The sequence below is a fragment of the Glycine max genome, chromosome 13, assembly GCF_000004515.6.
Source record: "Glycine max cultivar Williams 82 chromosome 13, Glycine_max_v4.0, whole genome shotgun sequence".
Lineage (NCBI taxonomy): Eukaryota > Viridiplantae > Streptophyta > Magnoliopsida > Fabales > Fabaceae > Glycine > Glycine max.
This window is the reverse complement of record NC_038249.2, coordinates 19,351,288-19,365,266: the sequence shown is the minus strand read 5'-3', so window position 1 is coordinate 19,365,266 and position 13,979 is coordinate 19,351,288. Positions and strand designations below refer to the sequence as shown.

General features: G+C 28.5%; 1 protein-coding gene and 1 non-coding gene across 2 annotated transcripts; both read right to left on the bottom strand.

Annotated features, from left to right (window-relative positions):
- Positions 1-210: 210 nt before the first annotated feature.
- LOC106795663 (uncharacterized) lies at positions 211-3,537 on the bottom strand. The gene is made up of 2 exons (XR_005887789.1): positions 683-3,537; positions 211-605 (listed from the first exon to the last, which is right to left on the bottom strand). It is a non-coding gene; the product is annotated as an uncharacterized protein (transcript).
- Positions 3,538-6,123: 2,586 nt separating this feature from the next.
- LOC100782646 (uncharacterized) lies at positions 6,124-7,797 on the bottom strand. Its single transcript, XM_003542367.5, has 2 exons — positions 7,197-7,797; positions 6,124-6,841 (listed from the first exon to the last, which is right to left on the bottom strand). Exons 1-2 carry the CDS (start codon positions 7,416-7,418, stop codon positions 6,407-6,409), a joined length of 657 nt encoding a protein of 218 aa, XP_003542415.1. The 5' UTR covers positions 7,419-7,797; the 3' UTR covers positions 6,124-6,406.
- Between the last annotated feature and the right edge of the window lie 6,182 nt (positions 7,798-13,979).

The window sequence follows — 13,979 nt, the reverse complement described above, 5'->3', positions numbered from 1 at the left end:
AATGTTCCAGGTCAAACCGTCAAAGTTCTAGCGACCTGGCTTCCAGTCATAACTGATAATAATCCATACCATTCTACCAAATAAATTTCCGTCATTACCAATGGGTCTAACTTTTGAATAGGGTACGTATACGCGAGAATTGTAATCCTGTATTTAATTCTTATTCACCTAGCTAAGGAATTAAAAACCAAAACGCGACGACGAAAAATCAAACCAACAAATAAAATCCGAAATCAGACCAACACTTTTCAATCAAAACCTGATTCAATTCAATGACATGACGCAACATTAAACAGCCACATTGACATATAGCCTACACTTACAGTGATGTCCAAACACCGTGAATGCGATTCACAAATAAACGAAAACGCGTGATTTTACAACTAACGATTCGTTCAAGTCATCAACGAGCTAATTAAAGCGAAAGTATAATAGAGCAGAGGAACGGATCAAAGAAAGTAGAAGAGGACGAAGGTCCAAACGGAGAGCAACAAGAGGAGCTCAGCGAACAACTCCGTGAAGGCGCAGAGCTTCATCTTCTTCCTCATGAAACGCTCCTTCAGCAATTCCCTTTTCAGGTCATGGATTTCTCTCTTCCACTTCTCCTAAAACAATTAATTAATTAGTAAAACATAAACACAGATAGATAAAGAAATTAGGGTTTAGGGTTTAGAAGAAGTACCTGATCTTGGGAGATTGTGGAATTCAAGCTGTGGAGAAGCAATGCAGCTTTCGCACAGCGACGCAGTGAGGCCGCTGCTTCCGATTTCGCACACTTTTCCATTTCCAATGAAAAATGCCACCACGCGTAACTAACTTTCTCTCTTCCCGCGCCTTTCTCCTTTTGACAGATATATATCTTCCAAGTCTTTTTTTTACATCAATGTCTTCCATGTTTTATTCATTAATTAACTAATTAATTAATAGAAATATTAATTTCTCTTTTCCAATTTATTAAGATCCAAGTTAAAAGTAATACTTATTAAGATACAACTTATATTGTTTGTCAATAGATAAAATTTTGAAATGATTAATTATTTTAATCTCATTATTTTTATTTATATTTAATGTTACATTACAATTTAAAATATTAAAGAAGTAATATCACTTTTAATGGACCAAAATAATTTTTTAAAAAATTCAATGTACTAAAATGAAAAATACTAAAATATAGTGGATCAAAAATAATATTTAACTTTAATTAAAGATCAACATTAATTTTTAGCACGTTAGTGAGACAACATGCATCTTATAGAGATCACAGGCAAATTTCCCAAAAGATTTCTATGGAGATAATAGATCTGAATTTGTGTATTATTTTAAAAAAAAAATAGTCAAGGTAAAAAATGGATTACATACTATTATCTTGATTAAATAAATATGCCAGCCAAGAATTAATGGAGACATATTTTTATTTTACAAAATTCTCTTAAATGTCTTGTGTTAAGCTACATCAAAATAGTCTAACATTACTTAAGAATTCAGACTAATTAAAGATAATTTATAAACATTTGTCTTCCTCATTAATAAGACGTCTTTTAAGAAAAAAAAAATCACTAGACTCAAATCAATGGGAAAAAAGGTGTGGACAATACCTCATGATCCTAACAAATTAAAGGGTGGAACACATTGTATAATAAGTATTTTTTTTTTATTTCAAAACAATAAATGCATTTAACTTTTTTTTTATATGTTAATAAAACAATTTATAAGAAAAGATAGTATAACATACTAACCCCATTTAAATGGAAAATGCCCAATTGCAGTATAAAAATTAGGATCTTGTTGAAATGGCCTTAATCAGATGCTATATGCCGAGGGACCTTATCAGCGTCCTAAGGTCAGTAGTTAAGGAATTAATACACAAAAAATTATGTTGGAAATCATGTAAAAACATATTTAAATATCATAAAAGAGAATGCATTTTATCATCTCCTAATAAAAATTTTTTTTTTTAATTCTTTAATCAATATTCTTAGTTATCATTTGCTTAAAAATTATCAATTGCCTCAAACAATGAAGCACTCCATAAATGCAGCTGACTTGGTAGTTCCTACATCCAAAAGGAGTTGCGAATTTAATTTATGAACAATGCTCTTACCGATTACTAGTATTTGAGATCTTAATCCGTTTAAATTCAACATTGAATTCTTCTTTCAATATTTATCTTCAAATTATCTTATCATTTAACATAATTCACAATTGTTAAAAATTTAAATTATATACTATTTTTTTTTTTACAATAGAGACTTCTTTACACTTAAAAGTTCTTATTACTTCACGATTTTTTCTATTGTTTTTTTATTTAATCACTTAGGAGAAAACCAAACACATTAAAAATAGAATTAATATTCTCGTCGATATTAAAATTATTTTAACTTACTAATATGACTTCTACTATTATTTACCTTTCAAATGGAAAGATGAATATATATATATAAAATCTTTCAAAAGTAGACAAAAAAAAAAAAATGAAAGCAGGTCACACGTATCCTCCACTCAAGGAAGAATGTAAGGAGGGGCAGCCAGCGCTGCAGGACTTTAATAAATTTGGCTGAATTGCCTTGTAGTTGTAGCAACTTAGGTAGCATTTAGTGAAAAAGATGAGAAGACTAAAACAAATTAAAGGGATTTTACAGATTTACGAATATAATAGGAAATCTAAATTTATGTTCACAGATTGTTTTGAGTACCAATTTATCGTTTGTTTCATATTTACAAGCCAACAACATTAATTGCTTTACTATACTATTATTTTATTATACGCATATTTATATGTTTTATATATTGTTATAAGACTTTTAATTATTATTATTATTATCATCTTTTTTTTTTGGATTGTGAGATTATTATTGTGAATATTGTTCGATAGTTATTTTATCTGCGAGACTAAAGAATCTTCCAAATTTTTTTAAAAAATAATGCGAACCTTTAGCAATAATCTTTTAGAACTAATTCTTTTGTGTTAGAGAAAATGGGGGATAAATTAATAAAATACAATCCATAATAATGGTTGGTGTATTTTATTTTATGGAGTTCTAGAAATGTTACGCACGTGTTTAATTTCATTTATTATGTCAATGTACTGGAAAAAAATGAACAAAATTAACAAGTAGATAAAAATCATAAGTATTCATACAAATTACTCAACAACGTAGTAAATCTGTACTATATAGTTATTACATTAACAAAATTTTAAGAAATAATTATTGCATATGTAAATCAATAACTTATTTTTTGAAAGTTATTATTATTAGGCACCTTTTTTCTTAAAAAAAATCTTGTAAAAAAACTACTTTTTTTTAATTTATTATTTTCCAAATAATTGTTTATTAAAAGTTAATAATAAATATTTAAATAATTGAAAAAATAGCCTCCCTCTCAAAAGTTTTTGGATTTGTCCTTGCCTTTATAATAGACAATCATATTTGAGTCGAAGAAAATTATTATGGACGATAAAAAATATTTTCTCTTTTTTAAAGCATTTAATACAACTGATTAAGTTGTAAAGAATTTCATACCAGTTGTTTTACTTGTTTAGTGGTACGCAAGTAAGTATTTAGTTAAGATAAAAATAAATGTTTTTTAAAAATATTTTTCTTATTTTTAAATCATAAATATTTTTTAAAAAAATAAAAATTTTGAAATGACAAATACGGAGTAATTTGAAATACAAATATAAAGGATACAATATTATAAGTATTTTTTTTAGGAACAGAGAATTCATTCTTACTCGCGATTATCATTTATCTCTTATTCCTAAAGTATAACATAGAAAGTGGAGTAGTCGTCAGCAAAAAAGAAAGAAAGTGAAGTAGTAAATTCGGGTTATTTAATGTGAAATATGTTAAGATTAACTTATTAACTTCGCTATCTTGAATTTATGGAGCAAGAAACGTAAATGAGCATGACGCTACACATTAACGCCCAATATACGCATTTAATGTCAATGGAAATGTACTATATAACCGACGTAAGCTAATTAATGCAATGGCTATATTTCAGATATTCATTTGCCGTCCTTATTTATAGTATTTTCTCCATTTTGGGTGGAGTGATCATCTTAGTACTATTAGAATTAGATTATCTAATTTTAGACGAAAGGACGGCCATAATGTCTCTCAACATTTTCCAGTTACGCGAATTTTGTAGGATCTTAATTTTGCACTTTCTATGGTATTTATATAGACACATGATAAATTGTACTACCTCTCCTTCTCATAATGATTCATGTTTAATATATTAATACACATGAATTAACAAATATTTACTGAACGCAAAATATCATTATAATAATTTGGATTAACATGTGCTTATTTAATGCATTATTTTATTTTTATCTTTTATACAATAAAACAAATGAAAGTATTTTTTCTAAGTATAAGAAAAATATTACTATTTTTAAATGTATTAATTATCAAATTTTTTAATATCTTTAATTTATAGTGAAGTCTATTAATGTAATATTAACTTATGAAAGTGGATATATTTATTGAGTTATTAACAATATATGGACTCCTCCAAAATAATCATCTCTTAAACTACAAGTAATGTCTTTAAATTTAACTATTACTTCAGCCATTTAATTTTATGAGTATCTTTGAAATAAAATTTAAATTTTTGAGTAATTAAAATTAATTTAATTATTTTTATTGGTTTTAATAAATTAAGAAAGGATTGGAGATATATCTTATTACTTGTTAATAATTACTTATGGTAGTCATTAAATGGGATTATCTAAATTACTCTAAGTAAAAATAAGTTAAACAACCTAAATAGTTGAAATAATTGTTTTATATTGTTTAGGAAGGTTGATACGATCTCTTAATTGTAGAATGGGATGTATGACCTCATTTTTACTCGAGATAAGCTGAAAATAAAATATATAAAAAACTAAAATATCAATAGTTATGGAAATGTAGGAAGTGTTTGTATGTAATGTTTGTATTTTTTTTTATAAAACAAAGAGATATAAGAAGAAAAAACAAAAGTTTGGTACAAGATCAGTAGTGATGGATCCAAAGGGGGTTGGTTTTTTTTTCTTTATAGTTTTTTAAATGTCTAACTTTTAATAAATAATTATTTTAAAACAATTATTATTTTTACAAATAAAATTAAAACTAATTTTTATACTAAATGATGATAACCTTAATTATTATTAGAATAACAATAAACACACAATTAATTTTATACACTTTTACAATAATTATTACTTTAATCATTACAATAAAATAACAAATACAATTAATTTTATATAATTTTATACTAATTAATATTAATTATTATTATAATAATAACATAATATAATTTTATATTAATTAACTTAAAAAGATATATGTATATAGTTAAAAAATTTCAAGAGAGAGGAGGGGGGAAGGGAGACTGGAGCCTTTGCTCATCCTCCTCTAGACCGTCCTTGATGGATACATACAAACACATTATTATTTGAAATATTTTTTTTAATATTTTTTATTTCTCTTTATCTTTCTTGTTATATTTTATTTTTCTATTTTTTTTCCTATAACATCATAAATAATATGATAGTATGATACATATATTTTTTTCTCTTTCTCCTCCTCTAGGTGTTAAATAGCATAATTAATGGGTGTCCATGTCACATTTTTCTTAAACTTTTTCTTGCAGGATCTCTCATTTCAGTGATATTCAAATAATGTCCTTATTTTACATGGTATTCAATTATCTTCTATTCTATCATTGGACACACAGAACAAAAAGAATTCTTATGTACCACTATATATACGTCCCTCTAGAAAAACAAGAAGCTAGAAATTCAGTATCTAACTTTTCCACTGACTAACTGTCATCACACATATGGAGAGTGAGGACAATGGAAATAACTAGTAACTTAATTTAGCACATGAATGCAAAAATAGTTTCCGTGATTGAAAACAAGTCACCATGCAAACATGTCGAAAATAATCTGTTCTCGTTACTGCAAAATAAAATGACAATACATAGAAAACATTTGTTACAACTTGAAGAACCATGCTGTTGTGAGATCTAAGAGCCCTTCATTGAAAATGATCTTGCTTAATTTCAAATCCTAAAAGAACCTAGCTAAATTCTACTATTTTATACGCAACAGCATACATAGATTTAAGATGATCAACAAACACTCTTATATATATGTACATAGATATGATTATGATAACATTAGGTTAGTTTCTTATCAAATCACCCATTACTCATCCTAAAAGTTAAATTTACCACTACGTAGAGGTAGGTTAAACACCACTACCCCTAATTTTTAACACATAGCTAAACTATAAAGAAACTCTGACAATATATTCAAGGGGGAATTAAAAGATAATACAAGCCTTGGACAATTACAGCTAAGAATTCTCAATTAAACCCGTGTATCAGTACCACGTTCATTCCTAGTTAATTAGCACAAGAGAGGCTGAACCTTCTTCCTCTTCAAGAATTTTGAAGGGTTCTGACCTGGTGGGTGCATGAATTTGCAATTAGGACAAGCAGGGGAAGACTTGCACAACATTACCAACATGTGGCACCTCATACAAACCGTTGCAATCATCTCTTTGTGATCATCTCCCTCTGATGATAGCCACGATGGTGCAGGTCGAGTTAAAACACACGAATCATCCTTTTTGGACTTGCTTGATTCAACCAAAAACAAATCACGTTCACCAAACGCACTCCCACTAGAACCATAATTCTTCTTCTCATTTATGTCATAACCATCTTCCTTTTTCTTCAGTGACAGCTCAAGGTCTAGGCTCCTTTGGCCAAGTGATGGTGCTTCAGTGTAAGAGTTTCTCTCCAATAAGTCTCCTGTGTTGCACAAGTGTATCTGCCCTGACTGCATAAAAATATTGAAACATTAGATTAACTCATGAAAACCAAACTAAGAATACAAAACTAGATAAATTCCTATCGACATATAGTGAGATATAATTGGCACATAATCATATTTCCTAAACATGTAATCAGAGGTTTCACCCTCAGGCCCATATGTATGAAGCATCTGTTGAAAGAAATTATCTTAAATGAATCTCAATATCTTGAAGAACTAGTGTTTTAACTCTTGACTAAGACATGGACCCGAGTTCAACAAAAAGATAACCAGATACCTTGTATAAAGTTTGACAACATATTATTATTATTATATGTCTATCAAAAAAAAAAAAAAGACAAAATATTATTATATATTATACCTGAATAGTGAGGTATTGTTGCAATTTATGTGAAGGCAATGGTGTCTCTAGATGTAGCTCTATACCAAAGATGGATTTTCTCTTCTCATCTGTTGGATCATGCTTGAAGAATTCTTCTGTGAGTGTCTCGTCTTCCCACTTTCTCTTCCTTGGTGGAGCTTCTAATTCTGATGGAACTTCTGCTATTGGGGTCTCGGCCAAAGCTTTGTGAAAGGAAACCATAGCTAGCTTTCAATATTGAAGAGAGTGAGCGAAATGTGTAATGAGTTTGAGGTGGTTATATAGTAGGTGGCAGAACTTGGGAGGTGGAAGTGTCAAAATTGGTGGTCTTTACCTATGTACGAGTGAACTGTGACATGCTTTCCAACTTGGCTACCCTTTCATAGTACACATTTTCACATCTTAAGTAATAAAAGTTATTTATTATTGATCAAAACGTTAGGAGTTCGGTTTTACTAGTATTACCTCATTCTTGCGTAGGAAAAAATGGGTTTCATGCACATTTTTCTGCTTCTGCTTCTAAAGTACTCTTGCGAAGAGTTGGGGGTGTGAATCATGATTTCAGCTTGTAAAGACCTTTGACACACGTAACTCCACGACTACACATCAAAGTTTTGATAGATTATTACTATTATGTGGGAAATTTTATCATGCGTAAGAAGTCAAAGGCAAAAATATCAATCAGCATGCATTAAAGATACTGATTAAGAAATTTAAAATATAAGTCTTTTGTTAGAAAATATTATATATGATAAATTATAATTTTAATATATCTTTAACGTGATATTTAATTTTAAAAAATAGATTATTATTGATTCTTTAATTAGTTACCTACTAAAATGTGAGTCCAATTAAATTCCTATACTTTCCTTGCTTGTCTTTTACAGCACCACTGACTATATATAGTATATGTAGCACCAACAAAATAAAACAACAACACTAATCTTAGTGTAAATTAAATTAATTATGCTTCTCCGAGACATGACATGTTATAAATTAATTTGGTACTTATGATTATGAAAGTCGGTGGCAAAGGGGGAGGAGGAGATGAATGACACGGGTCATAAATGTTGGGAGTCTATACAGTTGAAGGGAAGGTCTCTGATGACAATGGTTCTTTAATGTGGATAATAACTCCAACTTCCCCAATTAGTTCATTAAGAAGAAAAAAAAAACAACCAAAACTCCAAAAAAGATTGTATAAAAAACTCAGAATTTTATTAAAATAACAACATGTTTGTGGTGACATATTTATACTTAAGCAATAAATTACTCTCTACTATTATAATTAATAATTGTAGTCATTAAATTTTTTGGTAGTGATTTTTGTGGTAATTATTAATTAGAGATCATAATATTTTTTTTTAATTTTTTTTTCATATTCTCAAGATACATAAGTATAAAATTTTGTATGTTGCTTGATTAAAGAATCAATAATAAAAAGTATTTATGTTAAAATTCAAGTTAATTTGCAGAACAATGGTCTCAAATTCGAGTTCAATTTTTTTAATGTATAATTACATTAGATATTCAAAATACATCAATGTTCATAATAATTTTAATCGGCTCAAACCAAGATTATTTGATATTTATAATCTCCTACAAAATAAATTAATAAGATATTGGTTAATTAACATTTGTTATAAAAAGTTTAGATACGAATTATAGGAATTTACTCATTCTAAAACCTTGAAAGCCATCAACACCCTTTTCAGCCATTAAAACGAACTGATCCACATCCATGGATGACATATGCTATTTATAACCCATTAGAAGTAAAGGCTCCCAACTCCCTCGATCACCATTAAATCAACCAAGTCCTATGAGTCACCCCCCCAAAAAAATAATGAAGGCAAAAAATTTATTAATTGTTCCTTCTCTCTCCCAAATAAATGTTTTGAACAACCACTCCCCTTCTCCTCCCCTGATTCCTGCAGCTGCATTTCATGCTCATAGATACATGCCCACTTTAACTCAAGATATTGACAATTTTGCTTTTATGCATTTGTCTCTCTGAAACAGCAAAACAATTATGCAATCGTCGTTATATGCAACTGAATCATGCAAAAGACGACAACGAGACAAATGTAGGGTTGTACGTGCATGGTTGAACATACAATAATGGTTGATCGCATGGTATGGCATGAAATCTAATGTAACGTGTCATATTCTAGTCGAGATTATCCATATATGCATGCAATTTAATATAAACTATTAAAACTACTCTGATCTCATTATCGTAGACCATACAGTTGTGTTTCCCATGATAAATAATCCTAGCTTGTAATAAAAATTCACATGAACAAAATTCTTTCTATTTTCTCTTCCAATTAATTTTATAAGGATTTGGAACCCCTCTTTTTGTTTTTAAATAAATAATAAGATATGATTATGTTTAAAAATATTTTTTTTGCTAAAATTATGTTAAAAAATATATACATTGTTTTATAATTAAAAATAGTTTATCGATCATATAACTAATCATGTTAATTCTTCTATTATAAAAATTACATATTTTTTCCTCTGTAACGTGATTATATCTTATTATTCAAGAATATAAAATCCATTTTATAATTCAGTAAGATATTCAAGTCATTATTCTTTTTAGAATAAAAGATTAAAAATTAGTTGTTGGGCAATATAAGCCAAAACATATAAAATGTGTTTTGCGGTTGACATTTATTTATAATTTAGTCACCAATATATTAAATAAATTTGAGGAGCGGCCCAAATGGATCGCCAAATTAACACCATGTAGCTAGTTACTTTTTTTTTTTTTTTTAAATCGAAGAAGCTTGTTGCTTGTCACAAAGATATTCGTTATTCATACTGCAAGTGAATAAAAATCCCTACGTTTAATTTTCTCATCATTGCTTTTCCTTTTTCTCGGTGTCCTTAACAATCGTGAGTGATCTTACTAAAAGGTTGCAGGAGTCAAGATAACCGATCGAATGGAAGGACATAATTAATAGCAAGCTAATTAAAGAAGCAGGACTGAAAGACAAGAATTGAAAATAGCTTAGAAAACGGCAATAAAAGATGGACATGTCAAAAAATTAAGCACTTTTTTCTTTTGAATAAGTCTACTGTATATCCTTTGTCCGGTAATAATTGTTGGGTAAGAAAAAAAATTTATACCAAAATAATTATTATTTTAATTTTAATATAATATTAATTATTATTTTTTATTTATATTCTTATAATATTAATAATATAAGCTAAAAAATAATAAAATTAATTTTATAAAATTTTTATTTTTTTATAAAATGATAATTATAATGAGATAAAAAGAATAAAACTTTATAATTAATTTTATTAAACCATGAGTACTCCATACAACTATCTTAAAATACTCTAAGAGATTGTTTTATTGTTGATATATAATGCTGCTCTTATTTTATTATTTAAACAAGATTGTTTTTCATAAGGCATATATATGTAGTCCCTACAAAGAAAAATAAACTGGAAATTTTTTCTACTTTATTTTTGTTCATATATAGATTTTTCCTAAGATTCGAGAGACTTAACCAAAAACATTCAAGTGTGTATGTGTAGCCTATTGCCTTCTAGGTTCAATTTCGAATTATATCCCCTCGTGCTTAGGGTTGTTGCATGCGATCTTCCTGTGAGTCATTGCCTGAGATTTCGGAATACATCCCTTAGGCAATTGTACCTATAACATGCATGCAACTTGACCTTCAGATAGCGTTAAAGTCTTGACCAACCCTTACCCCCCGAAGGCTCGATCCACAACCGAGTCATGTTCGATCGATGACTGATTATGATCGATCGACATACAATCAAAAGTCTCAAAAGCTAAAACAAAAAGAGGCTTTCAAGAGCATGTAAAGACTCACGGGTCATAAGATTGAGAGGGTAAAATTTTATATTTCCATCTAAATTACTCATTGATTTTTTTCTATTGTATTTCTCTTCTACTTTTATTTTTCGTTTTTTTCTATCTTGCTTTTTTATTTTTCTCCTTCTCTTTATTGCATTGAACAAGAACACATTTGAAATAGTGAACATGATAAAATTGGAAACGAAGAAACCGATCAAATTAAAACCAAAGGAAAAAAGAGGTCCTACCTACCGGGCCATTAAAGGCGTTGAGAAAGGGACAGGGTTGCAATGTTCAATCTCAAACAAGTCATTAAAACCACTTTGAATTCACATAAATGCAGACCTTGAACAGTGACCAACTTGAAACAACCCTTGCCTTCTTGGTCACCTTTCTTCGTCATCACTCTCTCCACCAGCAGTAGGGTTTTTCCTCTGTTAAATGTCCCCAACCCACCTTGCGTTCCTTTCATTTATGTCTTCCCAGTTTCATTCACTTCTCGCATTTTAGAAAACTGTCAGAAATTTCAGAATCTACCTTAGCATACATCTACCAGTGTACCACATTTCAGAAAGAAGCACTTAATTCTACACTGCGTTTGATATAACTATTAGTATATATATATATATATATATATATATATATATATATATATATATATATATGGATGAAATTTTATACATATATGAATCTTCAAACTTCAATGCGAGAGGACAGGACATGAAGGAAATTTACAATTAGCGTTATGTTATGTCACGTGTGAAGTGAAGGGAACCTGTTTTCTTGGTATATAGTGACGGAAACCTGTTTTCATTAATTCTATTTATTGTTATTAAGCTTTTAAGCTATCGATCTTATTTTAAACAAGAAAGTTGAGATCATGCTAACGAATATCACTTGCTGATGAATAAAAAACTAAGATAAAAAGTTTAAACTTTACGTAATATATTAAACTTTTGAACGAAAAAATATCTTTGGGTTTTAAAGCCTTAATAAATTAGTTTAAAGACACGTTATTTTTTTGTTATGATAAAAAATGATACATTGTCACATTATTTTATGAATTTAATATTTTATAAGTATTCGTTAACATAATTAAACTCATCAAATAATATAATCAATTTTATATTATTATTATTATTATTATTATTATTATTATTATTATTATTATTATTATTATTATTATTATTATTATTATTACGTATACTTGTCTGTAAGGTAATGCATTAATTCTATGATGGCACACATATAATAAGGAAATAATGGTAGCAGAGCCTACTACCTGCAAAGCAGACTCTTGTAATAAAATTTGGAAAGTGGAGGTAGGTTCCTATCGTTTTATGAATATTAATAGCGTTCATTAGAATAAAATCAATATCAATATAGTAATGGTAAGAAACAGTTAGGCCACCATTGTATTAACTCCGGATATAACCCTATCCTCTTGGCTTTGCCGTCCATACTCAAAAAATTTTAGATTCAAATATTCATATTATCAATTTCAAAAATATTCATATACTCCCTAAACAAAATTCACATCAGCAAATAATTTTTTTATCAATAGATTGCTTGGAAGTATCATTTTAAATTGTTAATAACTTATATTGATGCTTTGTGACACGTCATGAAATGAAACAATCTCGTTAATTCCTCTTCAAATTTCATCTGAAAAGGAACACCTCATAAATATATATTTTCTCTCTTTTTATTTATTCGTAAAAATGAGAGATAGATAACAAAAAATTTATAATAACTTACCTATCTAAATTACTCAACCTGATGAGCTAACCCCATTGATAGAAATATTAATATTTTCTCTTTAAAAAAATAAACATATTATAATAAAAATGTCAAATATAAGATCAATTAAAGTGAAGAATTAATACTATCAACCTTTGATAGTCTACAACTTTGTACAACAGTTCTTAGTTCACTTTATCAATTTAATTATGTAAAAGCTAGCCTGTATATACGTAACTAAGCCTTCATTCATATTAAAAGTTTTGAGCCTTAAATTTGTATGATCATCTGCATGTATTATGGTGTATGTGTGATCAGTTGAACGATAACTTGAATCTCACTGACTGGCACACTAATTTAAGATATCAAAAACTTACTTACGAATGTGATAGGGACCAATAATTATAGTAATTGGTTTGCAGGTACACCCCGTCATTGATCGTATACCTTACCATTGCACTCACTTTGGTCTATAATAAGCTAAAACAACCTAACAACCCCATTCTAGTTGTGTCTTATTTTACAAATATATATAAGATAGTTAATTTTGTTTGCACTGTACACTCATCAACGTGTGGTCTCTGATATGTGAATTGTGATGGACGGTTTTTATGGCATGGGAAGAGTACGTGGAGACGGGACCACACTGAAGAACAACAGAATGCATGAATGACTAAAGCTTTGGTGTTGTTCGATTATAAAAAAAAAAAAACTTTTCGATTGATGGATTTTAGATCCCATTTAGTGCAGGATGATCATGAAGACAGAAGAAAACCCATTCGGGGTCCCACTCTTTCTTTGCAGATTACCTACCTGGGAAGATGATGGGGGCCTATATACTAGAGTCTGGTTTAAAAGACCACACTGTGAGTTATATACGAGAATTTAGGTGGTTCCATAAGTTAAGAGTAGTAGTTAACTATCTGTTTATGTAAAAATTCCTTTGTTACCTTTTGATTTTTGGCTTAATTAAGTATCAATATTTTTTTTAATTTTGGCTTAATTAAGTATCAATTTCGTCTCTCCATTTTATGTTTTTTTTCCCCACTTTTAATCCTTCAAAAATATATTGATCAGCCATATTTCTTTTAAAAAATTTCATCTATAGTTTTAATCTATGTTATCATCAATAACAAACTTGTAAACGATGACAATGACATAAACTACTAGTAAGATATGACAATCATATGATTATTATGTGG

Bases quoted from the DNA above. Each gene is read 5' to 3' on its own strand.
- LOC100782646 (XM_003542367.5), bottom strand. From the start codon at position 7,418: ATGGTTTCCTTTCACAAAGCTTTGGCCGAGACCCCAATAGCAGAAGTT. The intron at 6,842-7,196 runs GTATAATATATA...ATTTTTATGCAG, and splicing joins AACAATACCTCACTATTCAG to TCAGGGCAGATACACTTGTG.